Raw genomic sequence first — 20,291 nt, forward strand, 5'->3', positions numbered from 1 at the left:
TACCCTCGCAATTTGTAACCCTTACAAGAAGTACACCCCAAATCGTGCACAGTTCAAATTGCATCAAGCTCTTTTTAGTCCACACTAATAAGAAAGCACTAAAATATAGTGAATAATCCGATTACACATCAAAACAATAGTTAAATAGAGGCAAACCGCAAAAAGAGTTATGGGAAACAACAATAACACCAATAAAGATTTGCTATAGCGCTCGATTTTCATACTTCGGTAAAATATGCGCGGCGCACCTAAAATTGTATTTTAATTTTAAATAATTTTTGGGCATAATTGTATTACATACATTTATATAAGTTACTATTAAATTGCAATATATAGGGACAAATTTGCATACGATACAGCACAAAGTGCTTTATCGAAAAGCGCGCAAAAAACCTTTAACAATTAAACATTTTTCCCGTCCCTTGATACACGTTTTATACCACTTTTCACCGAAAAAATTTATTTTTAACTGGTGATACTGTACTTGTCAAATATTTGTTCCTAATATAAGAGACCGTCGACGATTTCAAACTTGAAAGATTCTTTTTACAATTTCCACTCACTCAGAGTTGTGATTCTTCATTGATGAACTTATTGTGTCATGTAACGTCAATGTGCATGGCCGATGTTATACATTATTGGAAAGAGCAGTGGATGGTGGAATAGTTGCTTTATCCAGAGCCCTTTCCACTTGCACTTGCAGTGACGCACGCCCACCTCCCAGTGAAACAAGCGCGCCTGCAGTGGTGCGAAAGTGGAAAGCACATGGTTAGGTGTAATGGAATAATTCTAATACATAATACTAATAGACGATCGCAATAACAAACAAAATGAAATTATTTAGACTGTCATGCACGACAGTCTAAATAATTTCATTTTCTTTAGATGTGTTTAGATATTATCGAAAAAATTAACGGGTGAACTTAAAATATAAATATTCGTTCCAAATATTATATTAGACTGTCGACGAGTTTAAATAATAATATATTAACTCGGCGCGCGTTTTGTTAGATTATAAACGGGCAGGATTAGATTTCTACTTTTTTGTTTGACCATTGTTAATGATCTGGCCCGGCGCGCGCTACTTCGTAGCTCGTGCCGTCGGCGCGCGCTACTTCGAAGAAATTTAGACGAGTAACATCCGTAAACTTTTTTGTTTATATTAGTAATTGGAGGACTTCGACGCGACGCGCCGCGAAAACTAGCATTTTTGCTTCGCATTTCACCTAACCAAGTGCTTTCGCGCCACTGCGAAAGCACATGGTTTCACAAGTTTCACAAGAAAACTTGTGAAACTTACCGCCGTGAGGCGGGCGCGCGCTACTGCAAGCGCAAGGGCTCTGGATAGAGCAACTTCGCATCGTTGATCGTTGAATTGCAGGGATTTCGACGCGAATTATTAGTTATTACATAGCTTACTACTACTTGTCTATTAAATTGTAAGTTTATAACCTAGTCACTAGTGAACCTACCAATACAAAAGTCAGTACGCTCGTTGATTGGAGGACTTCGCCGCTTCGACGCGCCGCGCAAACTAGCATTCTTGCTTCGCATCGTCGACGATCGTTGCTCTGCTTCGCAGAGCAACGATCTCGAAGGATTGACATCGTCAATCAAGCGCGTTGACAGTCTTACCTGAGGACCCCAGGCTATTATGTTCATTAACATATAATAAAGATTTGGCGGAATGACAGGCTGAGCGCGGCCCAGTAAAGCTTACTGGGCCGCGCTCAGCCTGTCATCCATTGTTAATGAACATGATAGCCTGAGGTCCCCAGATAAGGCATAGCCAACCCAGCAAACCCTACCAGCCGGGCAATATTTCCAAAAGTGAAATAGATAGAACCTTCCTTCATTTTCAACAAAATGTCCGTCTCGTAGTAAAACAAAATTTTTAGTAAAACAAAATTTTTATTTACCACAAAACAATCAATACATATTTAATATTATTATACATTTACAATCTAAATTTAAATTCAGCTATATACACAATTCACAGCCCGCTGCGCAGACAGCCACACATTGCTGAGAGATTCTCAGGTGCAGATGTAAGCGCCGCGCGCGAGGTTTGTTATCTTACAATTACATGTCACGATATATTATTAATTATCAGAGAATTTTAGAAGCAAAATAATAATTGCATATTGGGAAAATTTCGGTCGTTAACGCAGTACAGGGCGTGGACACTGCAATGCTAATAACGGAAAGTTTTGAGCACCGCGGCAGAAGGAGTAGGGACCTTTTCACGCGCAGATTGGGAAAATACGGCCATCTCGCTCTTAGACAGCTTGATTAGTGTGTTTATTCGTTTTCATTTGACAAATGAAGTACACCAATGTATTCATAAACAATAAAGGTTTACACATGATCACACAGAAAGAATTTTAAAAATCGGATAAAATCTGTTAAAATGGTAAAAAGAAACCTCCGCGCATTTGGTAATATTGAACGAATTTGCGCCCATAATTTTTGTCTTCATTAAACAATTTCTTGGCTGATAGACACAATACAAAAATTGTGCAGTTAAGTGTAGAAAGCTGAAATGATTTTCTAACCGTACATATCAAAATTTTTCCTCAAAATTGATGTCTTAAATCACAATAGATACCATATTGAAATCAGTCCGCCGATAAAAATATTACATATCTGGCGCAAATATATCTCACTTAATCGTTGTCGGTTTTTAACACAAATTTCTACAAATAAAGTCTTTATTTCTCCAAATGAGCATAATATTCTATTATACAATTAATATTTGGCAGTTTTGACATTTTAGTAATAAGAAATGTTTCTTTGGTTGATACGAAAAGATAAAGTTTAGTTTTTTCGGCAGAGAACTATAAGAAGTGATTTGTCCGATGTATCTTCATTGTGGGTTATTCACTGAATTAGAAACATTATTTCCATGTCATCATTCATCATCGTTTGGTGCTTTACCATGCTTGCTGATGGAATACAATGTGGGATATTCCGGTTTCAATTATCACCCATTGACTGTCTGTAGTGTCACACGGTTGACGACTAGAGGAACTGAAAATATGTACGACATTAGTTAAAAGTGTAAACAAGAGAAGTCAGAGTATAAACAGTTAAACTGGTATCCAATTAGTATGTCAAGATGCGATGGAGTAAAGTGTAGAATAGTAATGGTTTTATGACCGTTGGGCTTGCATTGAAATTAGGCGGGAAAAATTGTGTACACAGCACTGAGGTCCCTACTCCAAGAGGCAAGAAAACGCGCGCGCAAACTTCAAAAGGTCCCGAATCCAGCCGACCAAAATGGTAGTCGATCTCATTGTAGAATTTGACCGTAGAGAAATTTACTAACTAACATTAATTTTGTTAAAACTGCGTTATCATATTTGTTAAACAATCCTCCAAAGTCACAGCAAGTTGTTCATATACTGGTAATCTATTGCAGAAATACCGTATTTCTTGTTTTCGGTCGGAGCAAAACGCAACATGGGGCAAAATTTCGCAAAAGCTTTAAAGTTTTAGTAAGATCATCAGTAAGATGATTTGATTATAAGGCTGTAGGTACCTCCAATCCTACTTAATCAGATTTGCTGGTCCAAGGTAAATCGGTGACAAATCGAATCAAATGCGTGTAGATTCGGTTGAATTCTAGCACATTCAAGCACATTTTTCTAATCCTAGGTAGATATAATAACGTGGTCATGGTAAGTAAATAAAACTTGAGCATAAAGTTAGCTACTATATGGTTGTTAGAAATTACCACAATTGCACTTTTAAACTTTACAACTGAATCACCAATCAATTCTTGTCACTACTTCAAAGTTTTGAGACGGTAGAATGTTGTGAATTGTGAATCCTAAGCTATCACACCAGTTCAATTACACTTCAAAACTTCAAAACTGAATCACCAATCAATTCTTGTCACTACTTCAAAGTTTTGAGACGGCAGAATGTTGTGAATTATAGCTCATAAGCTATCCACTCCAGTTCAATTACATTTTCTTACTTCAAAACTGAATCACCAATCAATCCTGGTCACTATTTCAAAGTTTTGAGTCGGCAGAATGTTGTTAATTATGGTTCCTAAGCTATCACTCCAGTTCAATTACACTTTTAAACTTCAAAACTGAATCACCAATCAATCCTGGTCACTATTTCAAAGTTTTGATACGGCAGAATGTTGTGAATTATGGTTCCTAAGCTATCACTCCAGTTCAATTACACTTTTAAACTTCAAAACTGAATCACCGATCAATCCTGGTCACTATTTCAAAGTTTTGAGTCGGCAAAATGTTGTTAATTATGGTTCCTAAGCTATCACACCAGTTCAATTACACTTCAAAACTTCAAAACTGAATCACCAATCAATTCTTGTCACTACTTCAAAGTTTTGAGACGGCAGAATGTTGTGAATTGTGAATCCTAAGCTATCACACCAGTTCAATTACACTTCAAAACTTCAAAACTGAATCACCAATCAATTCTTGTCACTACTTCAAAGTTTTGAGACGGCAGAATGTTGTGAATTATAGCTCATAAGCTATCCACTCCAGTTCAATTACACTTTTAAACTTCAAAACTGAATCACCAATCAATCCTGGTCACTATTTCAAAGTTTTGAGTCGGCAGAATGTTGTGAATTATGGTTCCTAAGCTATCACTCCAGTTCAATTACACTTTTAAACTTCAAAACTGAATCACCGATCAATTCTGGTCACTATTTCAAAGTTTTGAGTCTGCAGAATGTTGTGAATTATGGTTCCTAAGCTATCACTCCAGTTCAATTACACTTTTAAACTTCAAAACTGAATCACCAATTAATTCTGATCACTATTTCAAAGTTTTGAGTCGGCAGAATGTTGTGAATTATGGTTCCTAAGCTAATAACGTGGTCATGGTAAGTAAATAAAACTTGAGCATAAAGTTAGCTACTATATAGTTGTTAGAAATTACCACAATTGCACTTTTAAACTTCACAACTGAATCACCAATCAATTCTTGTCACTACTTCAAAGTTTTGAGTCGGCAGAATGTTGTTAATTATGGTTCCTAAGCTATCACACCAGTTCAATTACACTTCAAAACTTCAAAACTGAATCACCAATCAATTCTTGTCACTACTTCAAAGTTTTGAGACGGCAGAATGTTGTGAATTGTGAATCCTAAGCTATCACACCAGTTCAATTACACTTCAAAACTTCAAAACTGAATCACCAATCAATTCTTGTCACTACTTCAAAGTTTTGAGACGGCAGAATGTTGTGAATTATAGCTCATAAGCTATCACTCCAGTTCAATTACATTTTCTTACTTCAAAACTGAATCACCAATCAATCCTGGTCACTATTTCAAAGTTTTGAGTCGGCAGAATGTTGTTAATTATGGTTCCTAAGCTATCGCTCCAGTTCAATTACACTTTTAAACTTCAAAACTGAATCACCAATCAATCCTGGTCACTATTTCAAAGTTTTGAGTCGGCAGAATGTTGTGAATTATGGTTCCTAAGCTATCACTCCAGTTCAATTACACTTTTAAACTTCAAAACTGAATCACCAATTAATTCTGATCACTATTTCAAAGTTTTGAGTCGGCAAAATGTTGTGAATTATGGTTCCTAAGCTAATAACGTGGTCATGGTAAGTAAATAAAACTTGAGCATAAAGTTAGCTACTATATAGTTGTTAGAAATTACCACAATTGCACTTTTAAACTTCACAACTGAATCACCAATCAATTCTTGTCACTACTTCAAAGTTTTGAGTCGGCAGAATGTTGTTAATTATGGTTCCTAAGCTATCACACCAGTTCAATTACACTTCAAAACTTCAAAACTGAATCACCAATCAATTCTTGTCACTACTTCAAAGTTTTGAGACGGCAGAATGTTGTGAATTGTGAATCCTAAGCTATCACACCAGTTCAATTACACTTCAAAACTTCAAAACTGAATCACCAATCAATTCTTGTCACTACTTCAAAGTTTTGAGACGGCAGAATGTTGTGAATTATAGCTCATAAGCTATCACTCCAGTTCAATTACATTTTCTTACTTCAAAACTGAATCACCAATCAATCCTGGTCACTATTTCAAAGTTTTGAGTCGGCAGAATGTTGTTAATTATGGTTCCTAAGCTATCGCTCCAGTTCAATTACACTTTTAAACTTCAAAACTGAATCACCAATTAATTCTGATCACTATTTCAAAGTTTTGAGTCGGCAGAATGTTGTGAATTATGGTTCCTAAGCTAATAATGTGGTCATGGTAAGTAAATAAAACTTGAGCATAAAGTTAGCTACTATATAGTTGTTAGAAATTACCACAATTGCACTTTTAAACTTCACAACTGAATCACCAATCAATTCTTGTCACTACTTCAAAGTTTTGAGACGGCAGAATGTTGTGAATTGTGGTTCCTAAGCTATCACACCAGTTCAATTACACTTCAAAACTTCAAAACTGAATCACCAATCGATTCTTGTCACTACTTCAAAGTTTTGAGACGGCAGAATGTTGTGAATTATAGCTCATAAGCTATCACTCCAGTTCAATTACACTTTTAAACTTCAAAACTGAATCATCAATCAATCCTGGTCACTATTTCAAAGTTTTGATACGGCAGAATGTTGTGAATTATGGTTCCTAAGCTATCACTCCAGTTCAATTACACTTTTAAACTTCAAAACTGAATCACCGATCAATTCTGGTCACTATTTCAAAGTTTTGAGTCGGCAGAATGTTGTGAATTATGGTTCCTAAGCTATCACTTCAGTTCAATTACACTTGCAAATAAATACTTAATAAATAACAAAAATAAATACTTACTGATTGGACGATAGTCTGCTGCCACTGATCCGCAACTCTCCGCTCCAATCGGTTAATCTGGTGTGCTTGACATTTTGCTAGAAAGGGTAAACCCGGTTAAATGTAATCTGTCACAAAAGGTAAGAAAGGCGTGATCAGAAGTCAAAACTAACATCCTAAGCTACCATTATAGTTGTGGTTGAAAACGAAGAGACACTATGTAACAAAACTAGATGGCCGAGTGGGCTAAGCTGTCACCATTTGAATAGACGGTCAAGGGTTCGAATCCCAGTGTCAAATAGCTAAAGATATGTGGATCTACCTTACAATGTACAAGTTACACAGTAAAGTGTTATTTTTCTTAGGTGGGGTTGTTTGAAAATGAAACATGTAAATCCAAAATCTGTTATACAATCTGTCTATACACCATACTATACACTCTTATCTATTTAATATCTTACTTAATTATTCACAGATATTTGGTATTTACACATCTTGAACAATGGTTGAACCTAGTTTCAAATCACAATGCTCAAGTTGCTTCGGGTGGTCTTATGCTCCTAGAAATGTTTTCATTTGTCATGTATGTGACAAACCAGTTCATAAAAAATGCCTCAAAGATTATCTTGGTTGTATTACATGCTGTCTAAACCTAATACCTGGCTATAGAGTAACTTCCTACGAACTTAATGATAATTACAATACAATAACCCCCACTTTTAACCCCTATATTCGTTCTCACGTACTGAATCAAATAGGCGAACTTACTGATGAAATAGATTCCAGCGAAATCGATCTCAACAATTGTATATCGGAGATATTGGTTAGCTGTAAGTACCAACACCCTGATAATATCAAGACCCCTAGCAATCGCGAATTTAAGATACTTTCGTTAAACGTTAGATCACTCGTGAAGAATATCTCAAATTTTAGAGAAGAAATGGAAACATTCTCCAAATTTGACCTCATCTGCCTCAATGAAACCAACTGTAAAATTTCTAATCTTCCTAATGGTCTGAACGACATTGAAATCGAACAGTTTTACGAGCCCTTTATCAATGAACCTGCACGTAAATCTGGAAAAGGAGGTGGTCTTGCGCTCTATGTTAACAAACGCGTTTGTGATTACGATAAAATACAGGAACTCGAACTCAATCTGAGTCCAGAAGAAGTTACTTGCGGAGAATTTCAATTGCTTAAAATCAACAATTTTAAAAACGGAAATAAGACAAAAATCATCGTAAATTTCTACCGCTCGCCATCCACAAGCCCTAAAAAATTCCTTGAAAAGTTTGAAAACGTGCTCAGGGGTCTTGATAGACACTCCAGAAAGCAGATAGTCTTCCTGGGTGATGCAAATATTGATCTTATAAAATACGATACCGACGCTTACAGCCAGGATCTTATAAGCTTACTAGAAAAATATGGGTTTGCCCAGACTGTCTCCAAGCCTACCAGGGTAACTGACCACAGTGCAACGCTTATCGATCACGTGTATACTAATCACGTGACCAACGTTATTAGTTGTAATGTCGTGACGTTGGATATGTCAGATCATCTCGCGGTTAGCACGACCATTAGTTTAGGAGCCACACCTAGTTTGAACGAGCGATTCCGTAGTCAACGTGTAAAGAACAACAACACTAGCTTGAAATTAGAGGCCCGTGTATTTAACGAAGCTAATCATGCTAAATTCAAAGAGCTTATTGTAAGTGAGACCTGGGATGATGCTACCTCCTCAACGTGCGCTGATGAACAATACAATTCCATCTATGAAACGTACATGAAACACTACAATACTGCATACCCCCTGAAGCGCGACAGTTCGAGAAGAAAATTCGAAAGAGCTGACCCAAAGCCTTGGATCTTACCCTGGCTTGAGGCGGCATGCAACCGCAAGAAGTTACTTTTTTTTGAAAAAACTATAAATCCATCACAAAAAAACTGCGACGCGTATGATAAAATGAAAAAGTTTTGTCACAAACATGTGAATCTAGCCAAAGAAAAGTACTATAAAAAAATGTTTGACAAATACCAAAACTGCTCTAAAAGTCAATGGAAAATTATCAATGGCCTCCTGAACCGTAACAGAAAAAAGTTCGGACACACCCGTCTGAAGGACGACGATGGCACGATTATAAGCTCCGATCTGGCAGTCGCTGAGAAATTTAACGGCTACTTCTCCGGTATTGCAGCCAGTATCAAGAGGCAAATCGCTGCCCGTCGAACCTTTGACCCAGGTGGTTTCAAGCATTTTCTTAAGGCTTCGTGTAGTAACTCGATGTTTCTTAAGCCTACATCACACGGTGAAGTCCAAAAGATAATATCAGGGCTTAAGAACAAGTCCACACTCGATTGTAAAATTGAGCCATTGAAAATTGCAAACAGCTGCGAAAACTTTACCAGGGCACTAGCTAATGTCATTAACTGTTCGTTCTCCAGTGGTACCTTCCCAAATGCTCTAAAAACTGCGAAAGTCGTTCCTATCCACAAAGGTGGTTCAAAATTGGAAGTAGCTAATTATAGGCCGATCTCTCTTTTGGGATCATTCTCGAAAATTTATGAGAAACTTATGCATGCTCGTGTTTTAGAATTTTTAGATAAGAACGATTCTCTTTTCGAAAATCAATACGGATTTCGGCCAGGAAGATCGTGCGAACATGCACTGCTCAATGCCCAAAATTCTATACTACACTCTCTGAATAAGAAACAAATTTCCCTACTGCTCCTGCTCGATTACAGTAAAGCCTTTGACGTGCTTGATCATAAGACCTTGCTTAAGAAGCTTGACCATTATGGGATCAGGGGAGTCGCGCACGAATGGTTTAGATCTTACCTTTGTAATCGATCTCAATACGTAACTTTAAACGGAACTTGCTCTTCTAGCATGCCCATAGTTTACGGCGTACCTCAGGGTAGCATTTTAGGACCTCTCTTATTTGTAATTTATATAAACGACCTACCTGGAATTAGTGATTTTGCAAAGTTCATCCTTTATGCCGACGACGCAAACATATTAATTAGTGGAACCACCCTAGAAGAAATACAATTAAAAGCTAATCAGCTAATTTCACGTCTTGTAGATTGGGTAGGTGTTAATGGGCTATCTTTAAATGTAAAAAAGACGTGTTACATGATTTTCACTAGAAAAAGAATCGACTTCAGCGGCTTTAATTTGTCCATTGACAACACTGTAATCGAACGTAAGACTGAAGCAAGATTTTTAGGAGTGATCCTAGACGAAAAGCTCACTTGGCAAAAACACATTACGGCCGTTAGAATAAAGATGGGTCGCTACCTCGGAGTTATGTATAAGCTAAAGCACCTTCTACCTATCAAAGCCCGCCTAAACATTTTCCAAAGCCTTATCCAATCCCATCTAAATTTCTGTTCTTTAGTGTGGGGATTTGCCTCAAAATGTCACATTGAATCTCTGTTCACCAAGCAAAAGCAGGGAATTAGAGCTGTTATGTCAGGATATGTAAATTATAGATATAAAGACGGCAATCCCCCGGAGCACACAAAAAGTGCGTTTAGATTGCATAATATCCTAACAGTCCATAGCGTCATTGTAAAAAACGCTCTTTTTCTACTACACAAAGTAAGGAACATGCCAAGCCTTCTCCCTAAATCCATCAAAGAACTTTTCCCTCACGATATTCCCACCTATAATTCCACATACGAACATAACCTTTCTTGGTTCACAACTTACAACGGCCCAACATTTAGAAATACTCTTTTCTTCAAAGGACCCATGCTCTCTATTACAAAGCAAAGTAAGGATATAACTATTCCAAGTTCTACCTTTTCAATTGAAATCTTTAAAAATTCAGCTAAGCGCGAACTCCTCAAGCTGCAAAGCTCAGGAGACGATGAAAATTGGCCAAATTTCTTACTTTATAGTATACCTGGGCTAAGAAAGTCTCAAAGAGAAGGGCGCTCGCAAATAGACTACAGCACCGAGTTAGTAAGCGACAACGCGTAAAGAAAGATCACTGGCGACAAATGACTATGATCTTTTATCAACAACATATCATTTTAATTTCACTGCCATTATACAATGCCGAATTTACATCTGCCGCGCAAAACTTTTTATCTATTATTATTAAATAGTAATTAGCATGTTTACAAATTGCGACTTCAACCAGTTTTGCAGACCGTTAGTTATATAGTACTTTTAGTAGGGCATTTATTTTATTATATTTTAGTGTGACTTCTATAATTTCATTTATGTAATAACCATTGATCAATAAATTGCGGCACACGCCAACCTCCACCGTGGGGTTTCAAAACAAACGTTATGTCTCACAAAACTGTGGTTCAACAGACCAAGAAATTTAAACTTTATATCCGAACGACGTCCAAGACCCTGTACGTCATGTACAAATTCATTACAATCTTATATGTTTTAGCCTAATTTATATTTCTTAGCTAAGTTAAATCTTGAACGGGCCAGCAACAACTGAATACGGTAATGTGATCGTTTAAGTACAAAGAAAAACAGTGCAATTGACAGTGATAAGAAAGTTAGCGTTGCAAAGATTCAAGAGTCGCAGGAATGATACAAATCATACGTGTCATGATCCAACGCGAATGGCGAAACAAAATTGCGTTGGCACTTATATTTCATATCCCAATGTCTTGCGCGGCGTAAGATTGTATTTATGACGCGCACAAAATTTACAGCTTTTTGCACTTAAAAAAATTTTTTTCCTATCATGATAAAAAAAAAAGTTATGAACAATTTTATACACCTTTTTTGGCTCATATTTTTGCGATTTTTCCCAACTTTTTTTGCTCTGACACGTACCATTTTTTACAGTTTTCTTCAATTTTTATCAAACCTTCACTATTCATTTATTTAAACATTTTATTTCATGTTTTACATTCCACTTTTGCCGAAACTTCCATAAGTGTTTCCAAAAACTTATTTTGCTATCGCAAACCCCGAATTTTGCCAATTGTACGCGGAAAAGGTCCCTACTCCTTCTGGCGCGGTGTTGAGGCACGAGTTTCATTCAGCTACCCAATTTATATGTGACATGTACTTGTATTAAATTCAGATAAATGTTAGTAACAATCGACGCCAACATTGCGCAACTGTAAACTGCAAAATGTTAACGTCGATTATCACTAAATCACATCTCGCAAGTTACTAATTCTTTGCACTATATATGTTACGTCACTATAGCATATGTCATTCATATTGTACGTTATATAAGATAAAAATAAACATTTTATAATTGTTTCAATGTTCAACACTGCTAAAAAACAAATACCTACTTGCCCATCGATTAAGCAGTCGCCAAAACAAGGCTCAAAGTTAATTTACCTTCACACCTCGTTTTGGAGACTGAAGGATGTCTAAATAAATAATGGATAACATTAATACTGAATATGATGGATAATCAGTAATATCAATAAAATCCACAATCACTAATCATGTTTTCGATGGGCAAGCACTCGCAACTGGATGCTGAAACAAACGGCGCAAGTCTTGCACCGTTCATGCAGCATACGTCGCGAGATATCATGAGCTCCGCTAACTCTGCGATTCTAACGGATGAATTAGGCTACCCCGACAGAAACACAGGTAACAGGGGGTTGTGGAAGGACACGAACACTGTTCGTTAACTCGTACCCCGGGTACCCCCTATATAGATCTATGTCCCGCCGGAGAGAGCCCACCACCAGTCATATCGAAAGCAGCTTTTAATTCTGAATTATAAATATCAGTTATCACGTCGTCATAATAAATAATATACATTACCACTACACACTTGTCACTACACACTTTTATGCACAGTACAACTAAAATATTAACAAGAGACAGAAGAGTTTTACATCGGCTCAGCACCGCAAGGACGTTGGCTATACACGTGGTTCATAAATTAGTTTGATTTGGGTACGGTTCGACCGGGAAAGTGGTCGGGATTAGTTCTCATAATGAGTGATCACTGTCGTCAGATATATTAGAGCGGGAACTCCCCCAGGTTCCGGACGAAACGCGCACAGTATTTAGAGTATCAGCGCGCAATGCTGTGCGCGCGCGTTCCCATATTGTTTTATCATTCGGCGATCGCGTTCAACGTGACTGGTGAGGAAGTGCTATGTTGTTTACCTAAATTCAAGCATGGTATCCATAGATAAGATTATCAGTCAGTAAGTGGGAATAACAGGCAAGTATCACTTCTCACTCAGAATTCAGTGAAATTTTTGTCACACCAATCAGTTCCATACCTGTTTTGAGCTCTTAGAAGTGACTGTTTAAGCAAATTCTTGACAGAGCTGCAAGGGGAGGTGAAATTCATCGGCCCAACTTTACGAAATTCGTTCCACAGCCATGCAGATTTGTACATAAATTGATTAGTTGGAGAGGGCGTGATTAACAAATTATCTTTCCTGTTTGATAAGCCGAATAGGTAGTATAACGAAATTGGTACTCGTGACTTAATGATCTTAAACAATTCCATTAAACAACGGTATCTGTATAGGTTCTCTATAGCAAGTAGTTCGTGTTTTGTGAATAGAGGTTTGGTGGACTCTTTAACATAGAATTCAGATCCTAGACGTTGAGAATTAATTGGTCTTGCTCTAGCACATGTCTTGAACTTGTCTACATAGGCTTCAAAGTCTCCAAAGAGAATCCTGATACACTTCTTTTGAGTAATAAATAGCGGTTTCAACTGATTATTGGGAATACCTCCCCAGACAGAAATAGCATAACCTAGGTGTGATTCAAAGAGGGAATGATATATTTGCTTATATAGTGATTCTGGCAAGCATTTCTTAATACGGTAGATACGTCCACAAGCACTACTTAGTTTCTTATTGAGAGATAATATGTGTGGTTTCCAGCTCAGTTTATCATCAATGATTACTCCAAGAAATTTTGTCTGACTTACACGTTTAATTATTTTGTTATTTATGGACAAGTTTTGGCTATCTATATCTGCATTTAATTCGCTATTATCACGTTTAGAGGGAGAAAAGTACATATAACAACACTTCTTTACATTAATGTGCAGTAGGTTAACTCCCATATACTTGTTTACGGCCTGTAGTACTTCATTAGCCAATTCGTATGCTTTATTTTTCGAATCGGCAGCGACAAATATATTAGTATCGTCTGCAAATAAGACAAATTTACCCTTATTAGTTATATTGCAAATATCATTGATATACAGTAGGAAAAGTAGAGGTCCTAATACACTACCCTGAGGGACTCCAAATTCGACCGGTAATTCATCAGATTTGGTATCTAGAACATTTACAAATTGTTTCCTATTAGACAAGTAACTAGAGATAAGATTCAGAGCATTCCCTCTTATACCGTAGTTTTTTAATTTAGTAGTTAGTTTACAGTGATCTAGAGTGTCAAAGGCTTTTGAGAGATCGATGAAGACCCCTAGGACATGTTGCTTTTTACTAATTAACGATTCTATATGTTCTACAGAGTAGTTCAGTGCATGGCTGGTGGAGTGTCCTTTCCTAAAGCCGAACTGGTTTTCATGTATTATCCCCTTGGAGGTAAGGAAACTATAGAGCCTCTTATAAATTAACTTTTCTAGAATTTTCCCGAATACAGGTAGAGTTGATACTGGTCTATAGTTTTCTAATAGCTGTTCATCTTCTTTTTTGTAAATGGGGCTGATTCTCCCAGTCTTCAATTCATCGGGGAAGTGGCCTTCTTGCATGCATTTGTTAAAGTATCTAGCTAAGTACGGTGCAGTAATTTGGCATGACTTCTTGATCACATGAATAGGTATGTCACTGGATTTCCCGTTTTTTAGTTCGCTTATGGTCTCTTTAATCTCAGTACAGTCAGAATCCCAAAGATAAATACTGGACGTAATTGATGTTGGCAGGTAGTCAGTAAATGAAGGCAGCGAATTTATTCTCAAATAGTCACCAGAGTATGCTTCGTTCAGGTTAGCTGCAATAGAGGCAAAGTATTTATTGAACTCATTTGCAATTATACGACGATTAATCACACGTTCATTATTTATCACGAAGTTCGGCTTGATCTCACGTCTTTTCTTACCACGTAGTTCGTTGATTATCTGCCAGGTTTTCTTACTATCCTTACTCCTTTTAAATTTAAAGGAGGCTCCCCAGGAGCACAATTGGGGACAACTTAGATTCTGAATTAAACCGAAAAGTTTGATTTTTGGCTAAATTAAAGATTGCAGCTTTTAAACTTTGCAAAGTCATGTCGTTGTCATGACTACTAAACTAAATGCAGCGTGTGAAAGGTAAACTCGATGTGACGCGCGACGCCAAACGTGCTGTTGAAAATCTATCACCTCTAGCAAGCCCAGCAGGCGGTAAGGTTTTCTGGGTAGGCGAGAAAGCTGAGAGTTCATAGTTCAGCTGCAAAAGAAAGCAGAAGGAAGGGGGGGGGGGGGGAGTGGAAGGGGGGGGGGTTGCAGGGAGGTAGGGGGATGTTTTGCGATATAAGACTTTAATTTATTAACTTATCATACTTAGTATTTATTTTTGGTGACTGTATCACCCAGTTTTAACATTTGATAATTGTACAGTTTATTGACGACACATTAACTGAATGTTATTTTATATTCTAATTTATATTCTAGATATTTTATTTATTTTACAACAGACGACAACTTCCTGTTTTTTCTTCTACATTAGTTACTCATATCTCTTGTACAGACCTTTTTACAAGGACATTGACAAATGATACTCACATTAGGCATTCATTATTGCATCTAAATTATTTCACTTGCATTAGGCTTAGAAATTTATTATCTGGTCAACAGATTTCAAATGTTTAATAAATTTGTAGTATGACAGTAAGGTATATAAGAAGTTATTTAATTTTGCTTGGGCTATTATATTGACTAGGTATTGAGGTTTAATGATGATATGTAATTTGAATTCTATATAAATTTACACTATGTGGTTGGGGCATTTTGCATAGTAAATATGGTTACTACTCATATATATCATATTATTTGATTGGTATTCGATTTCTGATTATTTCTTAGGAATATGATTATTATATCTCAATTTGGCTTTAGGTAGGGTGCCCCGCTAAAAGAACTGGATTCTTCCAGGAAGCATCTCGTGCACAGACCTTGGTCTACATATAATATATTAAATTATTAACCATTCATTCTGTATGTGCACGAAAATTTATTTCAATCAAACTTCCACTTTTATATTATTACTTCAACAACGAAAATCGAGATATGATCAATGATTGCATTTATAGTCTAGAAATAATGTCCACAAATATTCAGAGCTACATATTTTTGAGATATATTTTTCTGATCTAAATAAAAGAATTTTGCAGTTTGCTGCACAAATAAATTATGAGTAATTATTCATCATCTTTGATATATAATAATATATTATATATCTAACCATTTATTGAATTCCGCTGATCAGTCAAACTTTATTAGATAACAGGTATTCACGGTTAAAGAATGACAGTTTACTTTCACTTCTATATTATTAGTTCACCAACGAGGTATGATCAATGGTTGCATTTATTGTTTAGAAATAATCTCCATAAATGTTCAGAGCTATGTTTGAAATGAATTTTTCTGATTTGAATAAAAGAATTTTAAAGAGAAACAAATTTGCCATTAAATTGTGTTTGATTTTTTTCAAAAATGTGCCAAAATCATTCATGAAATCCCCGGCTGTGCGTCCGGCAAATGCATGGTTTTTGGCCGGGGTTAAATTTATTGGCCGGGGCCGTGGCTGGGGTTTACCCCCGGCAATTTGCCAAATTTTGACCGGGAAGGGCCGGGGGTTGTGATTTTGGCCGGGGCCCCGGCCACTGGTACTTCTGAAGTGGTAGTGTGTTGAGCCAACTGGAAGCCCCCTTTTCTCTTGCTGCTAGTAGAGCTCTCTTGAAGGAGGTGCCACACTTTTCAGCTATATCGGCATACTTGGCTTGGAGTTTGGAATTCTTTGATTTCTTTATCATTTCTTTCCCAGAGTTGGTGAGGCTACTTGATGCGGTGTATACTTCCTAGTACCTTGGTCCACTATTGCCTTAGCCAGCTCAGTAGTGATTAGCTTGGAGGCTGTGTACTCAAACTGGCATTCTTCGTGAGGTTTACCAATGCCCAATCCTCCCAATCTTATTGGTAAACACACTACACTACACTACACACACACTATAACTGTTTACTGGTAAACTTAACACGTCTCTCTCTAGAGATCTCCCTGCCCAGCATCTCATCTCCTATTCTAGCGGCTCCATGGCCTCAGAGATGGCACAGTCCTTTGCACAAACTCCCATCTGTGTTGAATGCCAGAGATGTGTGGCACTCCCATCTGTGTTGGATGCCAGAGTCGAGATGTAGGCTGAGTAGGCTGCTTGAGGTTCAGATTTTGAGGGCTGGTTCTGTCGAGACAGTCATGAGCCATGACTGACAAATAGTGAGCGCCGAGCGTTCGCCTCACGACAGACATGACTGACAAATAGTGAGCGCCGAGCGTTCTCCTCAAATTCCTAATCGTTGGGTAAAAATACTTCCCTGGATTGGAGAGTCATGGGCAATAAACTGTTTTGGTCACGTGGCGAATTCTATTGTTTAGGCGCCAGATGTCGCGGCGACATATAGCGCCAACTGTCGCAAACCAACATTCTCCGCTATATAGCTCTATTGCACACTAGATGATGCTAGATGTCGAATTTCAACTATCGGTAAAGGTCCATTTTTCATTGGCCATTTTAAGAGAGCACTCATTACACTCCCATATTTTACCTTAACATTGATATACCTTAATCATTACAACTATTTTAACAGACATGGCTACAACATGGCTGAGAGCGTCTATGTCAATGACACCCACCTCTGCAAGAGGAATGGCCACATTGAAAGACATTGAGACTCGGCTGAAGAGTGTTAAGAACATTAAGAAGATCACATCTTCAATGAAGATGGTGTCAGCTGCTAAGTTCACCCGAGCTGAGAAGGCTCTCAAGGTTTGGTTTTTGTTTAGTTTTATACTATTAAATTACTATATTTTATTTATAGCTGTTTGATTGATAAACCTGTCCAACATTTTTAAACAGATTTTGTTCTGCCTTGTTTACATTTGATTATTAGTGCAGGGATGAAACCTCATAAATAATAGTTATAATTCATTATGTCTCTGTGATCTGTCCTGGAAATATTATTTGCCACACATATTACATTATTACATATTTTTAATTCACTCCTCCTTGCCAAGATGCAACTAAATTACGTTTCCCGGTACTTAGCACAACATTTCCCACCAGCCTGCCTGAACAGTCTTGCTTGCAATGTCCGCTTATTGGGCATTTGGAGTTGGGCCGCAGAAAACTTTTACGTTTTTACTTGGGCAGATTGAAATTTCAGTCGAACCTGTATAAAGCGTAATGTGCTTGGTCGAATCACACGGCAAACTCGTGGCACTAATATTATAATATTCACATTATTAGACACATAATAAAGGCTCTTATTTACAGTTAACGCTAGTTCAGCTCCGTATACCGCTTGCAACTGTTTAGTGTTTCTAGTCTTATTTTTAAAAGTGAGTTAAATCATGCATAATTGCATAATTGCATAAATTATAGCCGATCAGAGCAGGATTAAAGCCTACAAATATTTTTTTAATTTATGTGAAACAAGATTTAAATTTTACAGCCAGTAAATATAATAAATACCAAATTCAATTCTCAACTTCAGTTGGGCCTTGCCGTTCACAGTTCACTTTTCTTTTAATTTTTATTATTTGTGTGCAGCATTGCAAAATGCTGTTTTAAATATTAATTGATTTTTATGTTTTCATTTCCCTTCAATAATGTGTTGATCCGTGTTGTCTTGGGCTTGAAAGTGAGGAAAAGATCCAAAGCTGTTATAAAAGTAAAGTGCCCCACTGTCGCCCTGTCACAATTGTTGTCATTTACGTAACGCGCGATCTTAATTTCCCTAGAACAAGCTGGAGTCACTCAGCCCAATCTCATCTTTTCGAGCGCGCGCAATTCTAGACCTACGCGACGCATTGATCGACGCTATTTGCTATTGAGTGGATCAATTTTAATTTCTCACCAGTCTTCAAATTTCAGCCTGCTCGTGTCTACGGCACAGGAGCAGCAGCTCTTTACGATAAGAACGAATTCGTTGCTGGAGAGGATAAGCTGTATGTAGCAATCTCCTCTGACAGAGGTCTTTGCGGAGGTATCCACTCCGGACTGGGCAGGAAATTTAAGGCCCTTCACCTCGAAAGTCCTATCAAGAAGTCTATCATAGTTGGTGACAAGGTGAGACTTTCAGGAGCTTTCAAGTAGCACGTGTTTATCGTTTCTAACTGGTTATCAGGGTTTTCTGTTCTCCACTCTTAAGCCGCTATTTCATAACACTCCCTCCACAGGCTAAGCTCATTCTTCTGAAGACGATGGGAGACACCTATCTGTCCACATTTAACAATGTTGGAAAGAAAGCGAGCTCTTTCACTGACGCTCTGGAGATTGCCGAGGAGATCCTGTCTCACGAGTTTGACAGTGCTGATATTGCTTACAACTCATTTATCAACGTGGTCTCTTATAAACCCATCGTTAGTTCTTTCCTAATACCTTAGATATTTATTATTTACTTTGTTAAAAAACAGTTTTAAGGGCGCCTTGAAGAGATCTTCAGTAGAGCTGACAGATTTTGGCAATCTTGATAGAGAACGAATTATCTTTTGTAACTTGCGATAAGTTCAGTTTGCTGCTACCGCGTAGTTATCATTTGCGTGTGTACTTGTACATTATTATACAAGTACACTATGGAGGATGATCTGAATTTGAGCCGATCTCAGGATAACATCAAGAATTTCGATTATGATGAACTGGAAAATGTGGAGGGCAAGTGGTTCATTGCGTTGGGAAAAGAACTGAAAATCGACAACGTCCACCATGACATTTGTGGAGATATGGACAGAGAAATATTCATGGCTCCGTCTGTTTATAAAAGGCATCTATATCTGGCACTCAGGCTTGTGGAAGCAATAGACCTCGTTCGACGACAGGAATGCCATATGGCTAAAATGATGGAGATCATCCATTGCTTCAAGACAGAAGCGTTAGCAGACAAGGAAAAGGTGATCAGGCTGCAGGGCCAGCTGATTGTGCAGAAGGACAAAGAACTACAGTTGTTTAAGACGTCGGTTGAGGTGACAGTGCAAACAACGGTGGAGTCAGGGATAAAGAGCTACAGTGCAGCTGTACAAAAGAACAGCACAAGTGGCGCGGTCTGCAACAGTAACATCCTGAAGAAGGTGATTCAGAGTGTGGCTGCAGAGGAGGACAGGAGCAAGAACCTGATCGTGTTTGGGCTGAAATAAGAGGAAGAAGAACAGCTTCCAGCCCTGGTAACCGCAGTTTTGGAGGAGATTGGGGTGAAACCTCACTTCGAAGCGACTAGAGTCGGCTGGAAGAGGCCAGGTAGTGTGGCTATCCGACCAGTCAAGATTACCGTCCCAAGCTCAACAGCAGTTCATCAGATTCTAATGAAAACAGGGAGAC

At 37.7% G+C, this 20,291-nt stretch overlaps 1 protein-coding gene and 1 long non-coding RNA gene across 3 annotated transcripts in view; one reads left to right on the forward strand and one right to left on the reverse strand.

The window, feature by feature from the left end:
• LOC134811740 (rab GDP dissociation inhibitor alpha-like) overlaps positions 1–20,291 on the forward strand; it is a 77,049-nt gene that overhangs the window by 8,130 nt on the left and 48,628 nt on the right. Inside the window, exons 2-4 of one of the 2 annotated variants that reach the window (XM_063818785.1) lie at positions 17,564–17,744; positions 18,852–19,046; positions 19,157–19,339. The exons of the other annotated variant lie outside the window; for it this stretch is intronic. Coding sequence (XP_063674855.1) covers positions 17,568–17,744; positions 18,852–19,046; positions 19,157–19,339 — 555 coding nt within the window. The 5' untranslated portion in view covers positions 17,564–17,567. The remainder of the gene's footprint in view (positions 1–17,563; positions 17,745–18,851; positions 19,047–19,156; positions 19,340–20,291) is intronic. 2 annotated transcript variants of the gene reach the window in all.
• LOC134811748 (uncharacterized) lies at positions 2,350–6,878 on the reverse strand. The gene is made up of 2 exons (XR_010159848.1): positions 6,800–6,878; positions 2,350–3,030 (listed from the first exon to the last, which is right to left on the reverse strand). It is a non-coding gene; the product is annotated as an uncharacterized LOC134811748 (long non-coding RNA).

This window comes from Bolinopsis microptera, chromosome 2 (assembly GCF_026151205.1).
Source record: "Bolinopsis microptera isolate Bmic1 chromosome 2, MBARI_Bmic_1.0, whole genome shotgun sequence".
NCBI classification, from domain to species: Eukaryota; Metazoa; Ctenophora; class Tentaculata; order Lobata; family Bolinopsidae; genus Bolinopsis; species Bolinopsis microptera.